This window comes from Microtus pennsylvanicus, chromosome 12 (genome assembly GCF_037038515.1).
Source record: "Microtus pennsylvanicus isolate mMicPen1 chromosome 12, mMicPen1.hap1, whole genome shotgun sequence".
Lineage (NCBI taxonomy): Eukaryota > Metazoa > Chordata > Mammalia > Rodentia > Cricetidae > Microtus > Microtus pennsylvanicus.
In genome coordinates, this window is record NC_134590.1 from 82,698,332 (window position 1) to 82,712,110 (window position 13,779).

The 13,779-nt window shown below is 45.2% G+C and overlaps 2 protein-coding genes across 5 annotated transcripts in view; one reads left to right on the top strand and one right to left on the bottom strand.

The window, feature by feature from the left end:
* Usp34 (ubiquitin specific peptidase 34) overlaps positions 1–2,079 on the top strand; it is a 187,040-nt gene extending 184,961 nt beyond the window's left edge. Inside the window, exons 79-80 of the mRNA XM_075944509.1 lie at positions 528–687; positions 919–2,079. Coding sequence (XP_075800624.1) covers positions 528–687; positions 919–1,526 — 768 coding nt within the window. The 3' untranslated portion in view covers positions 1,527–2,079. The remainder of the gene's footprint in view (positions 1–527; positions 688–918) is intronic.
* On the bottom strand, positions 224–12,242 carry LOC142833196 (activator of 90 kDa heat shock protein ATPase homolog 2). 4 transcript variants are annotated; one of them, XM_075944513.1, is made up of 9 exons: positions 12,022–12,242; positions 10,923–11,113; positions 7,279–7,364; positions 5,824–5,938; positions 4,735–4,823; positions 3,921–4,034; positions 3,513–3,614; positions 2,981–3,032; positions 224–2,885 (listed from the first exon to the last, which is right to left on the bottom strand). In XM_075944513.1, exons 1-9 carry the CDS (start codon positions 12,099–12,101, stop codon positions 2,713–2,715), a joined length of 1,002 nt encoding a protein of 333 aa, XP_075800628.1. In that variant the 5' UTR covers positions 12,102–12,242; the 3' UTR covers positions 224–2,712. The 4 variants fall into 4 exon arrangements, with proteins under 4 accessions (XP_075800628.1, XP_075800625.1, XP_075800627.1 ...); XM_075944510.1 differs by having other exon boundaries at positions 3,921–4,028; positions 12,022–12,233; XM_075944512.1 differs by having other exon boundaries at positions 3,921–4,028; positions 10,923–11,108; positions 12,022–12,222.
* Between the last annotated feature and the right edge of the window lie 1,537 nt (positions 12,243–13,779).

A 13,779-nucleotide genomic window follows, 5' to 3' on the forward strand; every position in this document is an offset into this window, starting at 1 on the left:
TCAGTCACACTTATGATTATAAAAGCAGCACAGACTAGAGAGTATGTTTATGTAGATTCTGACAGCCATAGAATGGAACATGTTGGAAACATGCAGACTTATCATTCAGCCGCAGGCCCCTAATGAACAAGATGTTTACAAGCTATGCAGGGATTTTTGTTGTTTTGTTTTTATTTTTATGGAGACATACACCAGAACCGAGCTTGAGAAGCTATGACTCCTATGAAATAAAATCCAGATTTTATTTGAAATTACAGTATTATTTGAATCACTATGTAAGCCTAAGCTGCATTATTTGGTTTCTGTTTCAAGAGTCTTTATTCTTTTTCATACTTGACATAGGCACAAAATGAAACAATGCTATAAACTGATGGGATACTGTAATGTGCTAATTGTGGTTTTAGATTTATTCTGCATTGCCAGAGAGACCAGAATAGATTCCGGGGAAATAAACATCTTCATTTAACTGTGAAGTTGTCTAAATGTTGTCTTTAGGATTTGAACTCTTCCTGTCTGGGTTTCTGTAGGACCTGAGGGCACTTGCTTTGCTCCTGTCAGTACACACTCCCAAACAGTTAAACCCAGCTCTGATCCCAACTCTGCAAGAGCTTCTGAGCAAGTGTAGGACCTGTCTGCAGCAGAGACACTCACTCCAAGAGCAAGAAGCCAAAGAAAGAAAAACTAAAGGTTAGCTTTGTCAACTAAGTCATTGGCTGGGGCTGGGGCTGGAAGGATGATGACAAGCTGGAGGTATGGCTCAGTGGTTGCTCTTGGCTAGTATTGCAAGCCCTCAGCTTCGACCTCCAGTACTACGAAAAAAAAAAAAACTGAAACAAAACACTGGCTTCCCACAATTGTCCCCAGTAGGATTTTAATCTTTTGAGGAAGATTCTGTTTTTATGTATTTTTCCCCCACAGATGATGAAGGGGCAACTCCTGTTAAAAGAAGGCGTGTGAGCAGCGATGAGGAGCACACTGTAGACAGCTGCATTGGCGACATAAAAACAGATACCAGGGAGGTCCTGACCCCCACTAGCACCTCAGACAATGAGACAAGAGACTCATCCATTATTGATCCAGGGACCGAGCAAGACCTTCCTTCCCCTGAAAATGGCTCTGTCAAAGAGTATCGGATGGAAGGCCTATCTTCGTTTTCAGAAGACGGGTCACATATCCGGTCGCAGCATGCAGAGGAACAGTCAAACAGTGGCAGGTTTGATGACTGTAAAGAGTTTAAAGACCTTCACTGTTCCAAGGATACTACACTAGCTGAAGACGAATCCGAATTCCCTTCTACTTCCATCTCTGCAGTTTTGTCTGACTTAGCTGATTTGAGAAGCTGTGATGGTCAAGCTTTGTCCTCCCAGGATCCTGAAGCTGCTTTATCACTCAGTTGTGGCCATTCCAGAGGCCTCTTTAGTCACGCGCAGCAACACGACATTTTAGATACCCTTTGTAGGACCATTGAATCAACAATCCATGTGGTCACAAGGATATCTGGCAAAGGAAATCAAGCTGCTTCTTGACATTAGATGTGGCATGTCTACTTTCAAGTGCCCCTCCCCCTTGCCGTTTGTCTAAATTTTGCTTATTTGTTTTGTGCTTCAGTTTGTCCAGTGCTCTCTGCTTGAATGGCAAGATAGATTTATAGGCTTAATTCTTGGTCAGGCAGAACTCCAGATGAGAAAACCTTGCATCTTCTGTATACTTTCTAAAGGGCAATCAGATAATGGATATGTTTTATGTAATTAAGAGTTCACTGTAGTGGCTTTCATTTAATAAGGCTTTCTGGGAGAATCGGGGCGCTGACCCTGTACAATGTAATTTAAACTTACAGCATTTTTACTGTGTATAATATGGTGTCCTCTGTGCCAGTTTTGTACCTTAAAATGAGAGGCAGATTGCCTCTGATCGCTGTGGTTCTTATTATCAAAATTAAGTTTACTTGTATACGGAACAACCACAAGAAATTTGATTCTGTAAAGAATCCTCTTTAGCTGTGGCCTGGCAGTATATAAATGGTGCTTTATTTAACAGAATACCTGTGGAGGAAATAAAGCACACTTGATGTAAAAATAACTGTTTTATTTTTATTGAAATGACTGCCTCTTCTGTGTACTTAAACTGACTGTGATGCCTTTGTTACATAAGTTGTTTCAGTTCCCTCGGACGACAGCCAGCCCTTGAGCAGACTGAAGACAGGAAGCATATAGCCTTCTGCTTTGCTGTTTGAGAAGTCCCTCAGCAGTCCAAAACAGGAACTGACCATGTGGATGTCTCACCAAGGAAAGCCAGAGAAACGTAACAATGCAGCCAACTAGCCCTCACCACAACAACACTCCTAAGAACTACACCTTGAAAACTGGAGTAGAATAAAATAATAGTATATATAACATGCCATTTATTTGTCTTAAGCTTAAATCAACTGTAGCAATGAAGTAGCATGTTGGGACCAGCTTTAGCTTGGGGAACTGGACTTCACTTACTTTCCAGAAAGGAACACCCATGGAAGGTGAGACGACACCTGATTTTACTCAGTGCAGAGTCTAGAATACGTCAAGCAATGCTTTTATATTCTGTAGTTTCATGAATTTCATCCAATATAAAATAAATTAGAGACCTTGGGGGAGGGGACTTTTTGAGGAAGAAAGAGGTAAGTAAACAGGCCAGGTTTCTGCTTACAAAAGGAGGTCCTTATAAAACCTAACTAATTCAAGCATTCTGGGTGGTGAGCTGAAGTAAACCTTTTATTTCTTCAAAGTGCTGCTTCTGCCAACAGAATTTTGTATTCTCTTCTTTACAGACAGGAACTCCTTTACAGTCCAATTGTAATTCCGTTTGCCCTGGAGCAGGCACAAAATTCAATGCAACTGTTGCATAGTGTTCTGGGGGAAAAAAACCAGGAGCCTTATTATACCAAGAAGAAGAAACTGTATCCCAGCTTTAGTTTGCTGGTATATATAAAGTGCACACAGCATACCTTCTGGCCAGTTCCTGCACCTCCATTTCATGATGATCTTCCTATTTGTTAACTGAAAACAAAGACAATTCTCAGAAAACATTTATTGAAACTTGTACAATACAACAGAAGAAACAAACCCTTTTCAAGTTAAATTCCTCTTAATACTAGAACCAACAAGTAGCATACAATTCTGTCTTCCAATTTACACATCAAGGACAAAGCTATGGTAATAACTGGTAGCTACAGAACTGATTGAAAAGACCACTGATATCTGGCAGTTTGGACCCTAATGATGTAGAATGCGGAGCTTGAAGCCTCCAAAACAATATGAGGCAGAATAGAGAGTGTTACGCTATTTTTGCAGAATTACTATCAAAGTAAGGCTTAGACTTTATCATTATTTATAAATATATATATTCTTTTGTTCTACAATGAACTTTATTAAAGAATTTGAGACTGAACTCACCAAAAGCTTTAAAACAATTAAAAGTAACAAGTGAAAGGAGCAACAATTGCCCCATATCACCATTGTAACCTTGTAGTTACTTACCAGTTCCACATATTCTCCAGTGATGTTCCCATCAAACATCTGGAATTTCCCTCCCTTTTCAGCTTCTAAGACAGCAGGAGATTTGGAAAATTTTTGCACCAACTAGCCAAACAAAACAGACATGTTATTCTAACACATGCTGTCACCCTGTCCATGTGGTGAGGAATATACCAGCATCTTATATGCCAGGTCTGTGGTTTTGCTTAATTTTGTTAGACATCAAAGCTTTCTTTTTTTTTTTATAGAGGAGGGAAATTTACATAAAATCCCCTAATTGCTGATACAGCCCACAAGTGCTCATTGTTGTTCCCTCAAGTTATTCAATCACCAATGTCCCTGAAGCCCTTCCTCAAAAACAGACTTTGTTCTTTGTGACATGGCTACAAACCTCATTTGGTAGTTACTTACGTCCTTCACGGTGAAGATACTGTACAGCTGTTCTACTGTGGTGTCAAACAACTCAGTCAAGTGCAAAGCTACAGTGGGAATCCTTACACCCAGTGCCACTGGAGAAGCCTGCACCTCAAGATGAGAAAGAGAGTCAAGAGGATGGGGAGCATACCGGAAGAGAACCTCAGGATTCCTATAAGGTCAATCCTACAAGTTGCACACTGCTGCCTCCACTCACATAAGAACAGCATTAAAGTTCTTTGCTCCAGCAGTGCTGGCTTTTATGCTAGGAGCCGTTTAAACACCTCTGATCTCAGTTCTGTACAAAGGGACCCAGCACAAGACAACAGGGTCAAAGATGACCAGACCATAAGGTTGTGAATTCCATGCATATATTCCTGCTCACCAATTCTAAATCCTAATGTCAGGACAGAACATTATTCCATCACAATATATGAGCTTAAATGTCACTTGGCTTTTGCTGGCTATGATAGCTCACACCCCCACTCCTAGCAGTCAGAAGTTTGAAGCAGAATCACCATGAGTCTAGGCTAATCTATCAACCAATGACTTAAAAATAATTTTGATGTTTAGTGTTCTCATCCATCAAGAATTATAACCTCAGGCTAGAGGTGAGTTCTGTGGTAGGGAGCATGCCCCGCATCTGACAGCCCTCACACTTAACACAAAAAACAATCCCATAAAATGATGTCACTGTCTTAAGGGGAAATGTGTAAATCAACACCCTTTCCTCATCTACAACCCACTATCAAAAGAGTGTCTGGAAAGTCATTAAGGCATCCTTACTACACTTTAGACACCAAGCTCATACCTGCAAAGAGTTCTCAGCCAGTGTCCTCTCAACAGTCAGTTCCTGGGTTGTTACAGCTTTTGTTGGTAAAATCATTCCTGCTGTAAATTCTATAAGTAAATAGGAAGATTTTGTTAACATACTTTTATCTAAACTGGCATTTTTCAAAAGAACATTTTGAGGCCTTGAAAATAATTCCCATGTTCTTACATGTATGTATTACTGGTACTTATTAGCAAAGGCCCTTTTATTCATGCTCCAATGCCTTGCTTTACCGCATTCCTCTAAAATGCTAATTTTTTTCACAAGTTCTTTTCTAAATAGGTTGTACATTAACTGTTAGTAGTTTATGGTCTTGCCTACTCTGCACTACCCCTTAAAATCTTATTCTCACCCAGTCTTCATGCCTGGGAGGTCTTATGGGACTAGTGCTGACCCCAAACCTGTGTATGCCAATACCTGGACAGTCAGTGAGCAAGCTTAAAGGATGAGTTGCAAAGAAAGCCCTGCCGGACACTGCCCAGCTCTCATCTCTAATATAAGAAAATAATAGCCTCATTTCCGTACAATATAGAGATGATGTAGGTATTATCGATACCTGTAATATCTGGTCACTTTCATTCATACATTCATTCACTCAGCAAAGATTTATTAAGCACCTACTATGTGCCAGGCATTGTGCTAGATGCTGGAGATACAGCAGTGAACAAGAGAGACACCTTCCATGCCCTCATGGAGCATATAGTCTAGCAGGGAAGACAGACATTAAACAAGTAATTACACAAAAACTATTCCGTTGGGGAGGGGGTTTCTTTTTTGAACAAGGTCTCACTATATAGCCCAGCCTAGCCTCAACCCTACAATCATCCTCCTACCTCAGCTTCCCAAATGCTGAGAGACAGTAAGTGTGCCATCATGCCCAGCTCAGGAAACTGCTGACAAGTGGCAGTTATTAGTCTTACCCACAACTAGCTTCCAACACCCAGACTACAACTTATTCTGCAGTCTAAAGGTGTTTCAGGAGCCTGCCTTGGGAGTCCAGCCCTCATGCAAAACATAATTGGGTAAACAGCAAGGGACCCTGTGGTTCACAAGGAATGCCTTCTTTACCAGTCTTCAGTGCCTTCAGGTACTCTCCAAGGGCCTCCCTGACCTTGGCGGTGCCTGTAGTTTTCATAAGATCCTTCAGTATATCCCCATCTCCTTTCTTTTTACTCACGTTCACCTGCAAATCAGAAGAATAAAAACCTAAGAAAAAACTGATGAATGTATTCTTCCAACACTGGATCCTATTGAGAACTGAACTGTGGGAGACAAAGGAAGTGGTCACAGTCACAGAGGAGTTAAGAATTTTTAGGTGAGTACTGGCCGCCATGTTGTGAGCGAACTGTACAGAAGATGAACATTTAACTTGCTTTGAAATTGTCTAAATACAGGAGTTTATAAATAAACTGCTTGTGGCTTTATCTAGAGAAGGTCCGGTATGGCAGCTACTTGTGGCTGAGCATTTAACAAGTGCCTGGTCTGAACTATGTTATAAAAACTAATACACCAGACTCCAAAGACTTAATACAGAAAAGAAAAGGTAACATACCTCATCAATTATTTGCTAATTACATGTTAAAATCATACTAACTCTCTACTTGATACTGGATTAAAATTTTCTAATTATTCTATCTGGTTTTTAATGTGGCTACTAGAGAAATTAAATTGATTATGTAAAGCAGCGCTTGTCTACAAACCCAAATCCATCACCCAAGAAAATCAAGTTGGCATATAACTTGACCGTGGGCCCTTGGAAGAGGAAAGCAACAGAAAGGAAACAGTGATGCGTTAAATGGTCTGGACATTCTGATAGCAAAAAGGTGTTGGTCTCAAACTACAGCAGGTCCCTGTAATTCTGGAGTGGGCTGCATCTGAATCTGGCATTGGCTTGGCCAGATGCTACTGTAGGACAGACCTTTAGATCACCAGGAAGCTGCATTGTTGACCCCTATGTGGTGAGACTACAGCACCCAAGTGGAGCGAGCTAAGTCTGAGACAGATCCACTTTATAAAGCTGAGACAGGGCTTTGCCAGTGTCTCTAGCTTTGGAAATTACAGCTGCTGTGCAACAGCGACAATGTGAAGAGTCAAGTAGCATGGGAATGAGACGGCTCCTCGTGGGGGACAAGAAAGCCAGCAGTTCAAAAGTAAGTGGTTCATTAAAAGCAATGAGGGAGTATAGTTAAAGGCTGAGAACTGTCACACTCAGCAAGTCATGCAAGTGGTCTGAGCACTACCTGAATACATCCCTGAAGGATAAATGAACTACACAGATGAGAAAGCCAGCTGCTGCAGTCAGGTACCTGCCCAGGCATCACACCCGGCCCTGGGTGTCTGAAGCTTCCTAGGGCTTCCTCCTTTCCCCACACCTGTTCCACCTCTTATACACCCAGAGTGCAGTGGCAGACAGCCTCCACAATTCACACCTACACAATAGACCCACACAGCCAAGGGAGTAGTCTGCAAATGCCCACCAACTATAGCAGAAGCTTGACTAAAAAGGAGAACTCCAGCAAATACCTCAGTGTCATCAACGTCATTCTCTTCAGAAAGATTGGGTATCTCAATCAGTCCCTTGTGTTTTGCGCCAGATTCTTTAACTGTACCTAAAATGAGCAAAATGGGCACAGTTAATAACTAGTTTTATTTAAAAGTCCTCTGCCTGAATGAATAGCCCACATGTGGTTCCACCCCTCTTATGCGGTGTTATGTTGATGTTAGGGCCACATCAGAGACAACCAAGAAAGGGTGGCTGCCCTAACAGGTTTCTCACCCATTTCCCTTGTCTTCCAGTGCTCTTTGCCATGTCAAGCAAAAAAAGGCTATTTTGAGGAGAATAAGACACTAGAGGACCCAAGTGGGAGAAAGGGACATGTGGAGAGAGAGGGACAGAAGGAAAATGAGCTCTGACCACGGAAAGCTTCAAAAGCTATGGCTTGGCGAAGCCTTGGTGAAGTTGGATTTCTTCCCACACTAAAGCCTCAATATCCTCAAAGACACAGTGGGCAGTTCTTGCAGCCAGCTCCTGGTTAGACCTGGAGGCCTCCTCTTGTTTAAACTGCGTATCTTATTATACTGGTTTGGAGAAGCAGAGAGTACAGGCAGGGATACGCACCTGGAACAATGTTTAGAAACAGCCACACTGAGACACATTAAGCCACACTTAGGCATAACCTAAAGGAATTTCATTGCTGCCACCCGTAACAGGCTGCTTTCCAGTCCTTTATGAGCTGAGTTATGTCACACAGGCATTAAAAATGACTGATTTTCTGAGGCCTGATCATATATGTAACAACTTCAAATGCTTGGAGGTTGTTCTTATTTGTTGGTTGGTAAATCTCATACATTAACTTAATCCAGAATTCATGCCTTCTGCAGTCAGGTACCTGCCCAGGAATACTTTTTTGTTTGTTTGTGACAAGGTTTCTCTGTGCAACAGTCCTGGCTGTTCTGGAACTTGTTCTGTAGCTTGACTAAAAAAGCTGGCAAGGCTGGTCTCAAATTCACTGAGATCCACATACCTCTGCCTCCTAAGTGCTGGGACTAAAAACGTGTACCACCACTGCCCAGCTCTTGTTTATTTTTCAAAGCCCAACACATACCACACTCATCAAAGTTGTGAGACATGGACCGGACTGCAGAAGGGTGCAGACCAACTTGCAGTACACACAGGCTCTGGACATCTTCCTCAAACAGTGTTAGCAAACACTGGCAAAGCCTTCTAATATCAGAAGAGCCCTCCCTTGGCTTGGACAGAGAGCTGAGGCTCCAGAAGTGCTACTCTGATTAGATTTTCTGAAGGGAGTGGATATAAGAGACAGAAATGTCAAAATGCAGAGGTCAGCCCCAGATCTCCATCTACCTCTTCAACTTGAGATGCCCATGTGATTGGTGCTGACTTGCAAGGGAAGTGCCAAGGAGTAGAATAAGGGTGATGAGGTCCTCAGGACAGTGGCCTGCCTACTTGCTACTTCCTGCCCTTGCCCTTAGCAGCCATAGGTTCCATGGCTTCAGGCCCACTTTGGTTTCTTTACCCCACCCCACCCCCAAGGAACTGCCCAGGGATAATGAGCTTCAAGAAGGTCTTATTCCACACACAGACAACAGGAGCACCAGTCAGCAGATTAAGCTCCATGATGGCCACTTCAGAGGGACCTTCAAGATGCTTGATTCTGCACCAAAGACTGTTTTCATGGCAGCAATAGATACTTCTTAACCCTCCTGGATCTGAGGATTGTCTTTTCAGGGAGAAAAAGGGGTTGTCTGGGCCAAGGAAATGAAGAGCTACATACAGGTCATGAGGCTCTTCGAGACTCCTGAGTCCTGCTACAATCCAGCTAGCAGCAGCCAGAGCAAAAGAGTTGAGGGCAACTCCCAACTGGAACCAACTGTTAATAGTCAGACGCCTAAGATCTAACCTAGAGCCTCTGTACACTAGGCAAGCATTCCATCACAAGCTACACCCAAAGTTCTTGGCTTTTATGAAGTAGATCTATATAGCTCAGGCTAGCCCTAACTTAAATTTTCTGGAAATGCTTTGATGTTTGAAAACCTCCTTGAAACCAGGCAATGGTATCGCAAGCCTTTAATCCCAGCACTCAGAAGGTAGAGGCAGGCTGATCTCTATGAATTCGAGGCCAGCCTGGTCTACAAGAGCTAGTTCCAGGACAGGCTCCAAAGCCACAGAGAGGGGGCTGGAGAGTTGGCTCAGTGGTTAAGAGCATCACCTGCTCTTCCAAAGGTCCTGAGTTCAATTCCCAGCAACCACATGGTGGCTCACAACCATCTGTAATGAGGTCTGGTGCCCTCTTCTGGCCTGGAGACATACACGCAAACAGAATATTGTATACATAATAAATAAATAAATAAAAAATAAAAAAGCTACAGAGAAACCCTGTCTCGAAAAAACCAGAAAAGAAAAAAAAAACTTCCTTAACTCCTGCACAATTACATCAGCCCAGCCTAATGAGCTCCTCTCTGACACACACTACACAGACAGGAGCCAACTCCAGGACAAGACACCCAATGTTTTTCCTCCTTTTTGTGTGTGGGGGGGTGGGATTTAGACAGGGTTTTTCTGTGTAGCTCTGGAGCCTGTCCTGGAACTCGTTCTGTAGACCAGGCTGACTTTGAATTCAACAGTGATCCGCCTGCCTCTGCCTCCTGAGTGCTGGGATTAAAGGTGTGCACCACTACTGCCCAGCACAGACCCAAATTTTTAGCATAGTGAAGTCTTCCATAACCAAATCTCTTGTTTTGTCCTCTTCCTGATCCTGAGTCTGATTCAACATGTATTGACCCAAAAGTTAAGTGTCGTAGTAGAACTTGGAAAAGATAAGAAAACCGCCAACAGAAATGCCCCCGACTGGTGCACAGACAAAATGTGGTCTATGCACACAATAGATACAAAAAGCCTAAAATACTGAAACATAGTACAACATGGAATGAAAATAGAGTCAGGGAACTTTACATATGATTGCATTCTAGCTATATGAACTGTCAGAGGCAAATCCACAGAGCCAAAACTTAAGCTAAAGACCCCAAGGGATGGGCTGGCAAGACAACTCAGTGGGTAAAGGAGCTTACTGCTGGAGCCTTGTACCTGAATTCAGTTCCTGGAACCAAAAAAAAAAAAAGGGTGAGGAAAAGAGCCAACTCCACAAATGTGTCCTTGGACCTCATATGACCCACCACGGCACACATGCCCACGCACACAATGTATGCATACATATAATTTTTAAAAAGACCCAAGGGTGGCCTAGCAAGGAGGCACAGTGTGTAAAACCACTTGCTATCAATCTTGTTAACTTCAGTTCAATCCTTGGAGAACAAACACATGGTAGAAAAACGGACTTTTGCAAGTTGTTTGCCTTCTACCCATATGCTGTGGCACACAACTCTTTGTGCGTACACACACAAATAATTTTAACGTTTTTCAATAATTAAGAATTTTTGGAGCAAGCATTTGTGGAGGACAGGTGCTGCAAGCACCAGCACCAGGAGACCCTAGTCACAGCAGCTGGTAAACCAGGGTCCAGCTGGAGTGCTATGTAAAGTGCAGTTTCCAGACCCACCAACTCCAAATGCACCTGAACACCAAGAACTTCAACTGCTAACTAAATGGGAAAACTGCCCAGCCTGCCTCCTGCCAGGACCCCCATTACCTTTCCAGGACAGCTTGATGTTCCACTCATAGAAGAAAATTAGCTTTCCTTTGCGGCTGCTACAGGAAGCCTCACCTTCCACCTGCTTCAACTCACTGATCTCACACCGGCCAGCCTCATTCTCCATAGCAATGCCAACCAGGAGCTCCCGGAGCTTCCCCTTGGACCAAACGGTGGCATCCCGCTCTGTCCTGCCAGAGAACAGAAAGACACGGGTGAATGACCCAGGTGAATTCCATCTGCCCAGCCAGACGCCATCCAGACCAGGTGAGCCCTGTTACTCACACAGCCTCCCACTTGCAAATGGGCTTCTCCGACTAGCTTTCTATTAGGTATCTTCTAAGCCTGCTGCTCTGTTTCTTAAGACACTATTATTCATCATATTAAATGGGCAATCTTAAAAACAATGACCCCGGGAATCAGAGTCCAGCAGTCTCACCCACAGGAAATAGATGGGCTGAGGCCATCTGTAATGGTGGTAGTCATTTAAATAACCTTAATCACAGTATCAATTACTGAGCTTTTCCTTATTTATCTTATGCACTCTCCCTAATGCTCCCATCTGAAGGGATGGATAGCGGCTGTGAGAAGTCAGTGTCCTAGCCACGGAGCCTAGCCTAGAATACTAGACATTATTCTTTCAGGATAGCCAAGTCATCTACTGGTGCGGTCCGGGCTCTGCCCTGGGAATTGCCTCAGCTTTTCCCAACGCCCGTCAGAGAAGCAGGCATCTCCCGGTATTCCAGAGACACAAAGGGGGCAGGTAGCTAGCGCAAACAGACAAAGCAAAGAAAGTGAGATCCAAGTCCCTGCCCTTCCAACTGCACACAGATACATCCCTCGGCACACACGCACGCGCACTACGCAGCTCAAGCCCGAGGAGGGCCCGGAGAGGGGCGACCGAGGCACAGACGTCGGGCGGTGAGGCAGAAGTCCCTCGTGGGGCTTGGCCCAACTTTCAGGAGGATCCTGAAGCCGAAAGGCCAGGGCAGTTACGAACCGTCTCTCGCCAGGGGCAAGCGTGCTGCAGGGCCGCGCGGCCCTCCCCGGAGCCCGCCCGCGCCCGAGGCCCAGCCGCCCGCCCGCCAGCCGGCCGCACCAGTGCCAGTTGTTCACGTTGGTCCCGTCTTCCCGCTCCTCCACGATCCAGCGCGGGTCCCCCTGGCCCCACTTGGCCATGGCGGCGCAGGCGGCGCAGGCGGCGCAGACGACTAGGACGGCGGTAGCGGGTACGCGCGGGTTTCCGGCCTGAAGGTTGACTAGCCCCACACCCGCAGGTCCCAGAAAGTGCCAGAAGTCCCCGCCCCCGGGCCGCTCCGGCCCCGGCCTGCCCCGCCCCCTGCTGCCCGCTCCCCGCCGCCTGCTCCGCCCCACATCGACTCCACCCACCGCCGCTCCGGCTCGGCTCCGCCCCGGACCCCGTTACGCCCACAATATGCCACACCTCCGGACACCGCCTTCTGCCCGGTTCCTCCCCCCACTTCGCTCCGCCCCGCCCCTGGCTCGGTCCCTCCCCTAGGGCTCTGGCCCGCCCAGCAGCTCGCCTCTCACTGGTGCGCTGAGGACCCGCCCCTGGTTCCCGCAGGCGACCGGGCGTCAGGCCTGGGCCGCTTACAGACAGCCGAGACTCCACCCTGGGCTCGCACTTGCACTGGATTTCTCAATTCCGTGAAGGCCCGTGGGCCGCGAGCGAGCTGCTCAGTTCTCTAAGCCCACCGCGGGGTTACTGAAGGAATACTTAACTTTATTCACGCAGTACTCTTCTAAAGACCGGCAAGGATTGTGCTTGCAAGCACATGGGATCAAGACACAGTTATAATTGGGTTTATTAATTATTTTCATCGTCTAACAAAAACTGCATCAACCATCTGGAAAGTGTTACTTAGGCGATTTATTTAGCAAAGGAAATAGGTAGTTCAATGAGAAGTTGGAAAGGACCTGGTTGTGCTTTGAAAAATTACAACGCTCAGACTGCTGAAGCGACGCTGTGACTCCCAAATCAAAATGACATTGTGAGTTCATCTGATCTTAGCAAAGCTTGGCCCAGCTGACCAAAGGCATCGGAGACTCAAGGGGTGATTGGCGGGTACTTTGCGGCTTTCTTTTTATCCAGATCCGATTGCTCCTAATAAAACATTATTTGATAAGGTTTAGATAATCATTTGAAAATAAGACTTCAGAGGCCATAAGCTGCTATGATCGGTAAAATGTGTAAACTCCAAAACTGTACAAGAGCTGATACCGAAGGAAATAAATTCACTAAAATGAGTGCGACTCTAGGCTGGAGATACGCAGACCGCTGGACCCTGAAGCGCTCTTCAGGCCTGCAAGTTCCCAGGTGCATTTATAGACTGGGACAATATTTGAGACCCTGAAGAGAGTTTTAAACTGTCCCAAGTTAATCGATGTCTTTCTCCATTTTCAAGAAGCTGGTAAAGAAAAAGATAAAAAATGGAGAACCCTTACATGACAGTAAGCCTGGAGACAATAGATCAAAGGCAGCAGGTGTGTCTGCAGACATGAGAGACCTAACAGTCCTGGGCAGCGGACTGCAGTGAGCAGCCACGTCTCCGTGACGTGGAGGGTGGAGCTTTAGACAGGCCAGCTAGATGCCGGCTGGTGGCCAAGGGGACGTGTCCTCAAACTGTAATTATTTCGTGTAGACAACGACCTAGCATTCTTGTCCTTGTTGGAACATGACTTTGATAACTGTTTACACTGTGAGTTTTTTAACGTCTTGTTTATTGATTGTGTTTGTTTGCTCACACTAACGCAGAGGCCACAGCACAGGCATGGAGATCGGAGGATAGCGGTCCACAGTCAGTTCTCTGCTCGCGATGTCTGCAAGTCCAGTCCC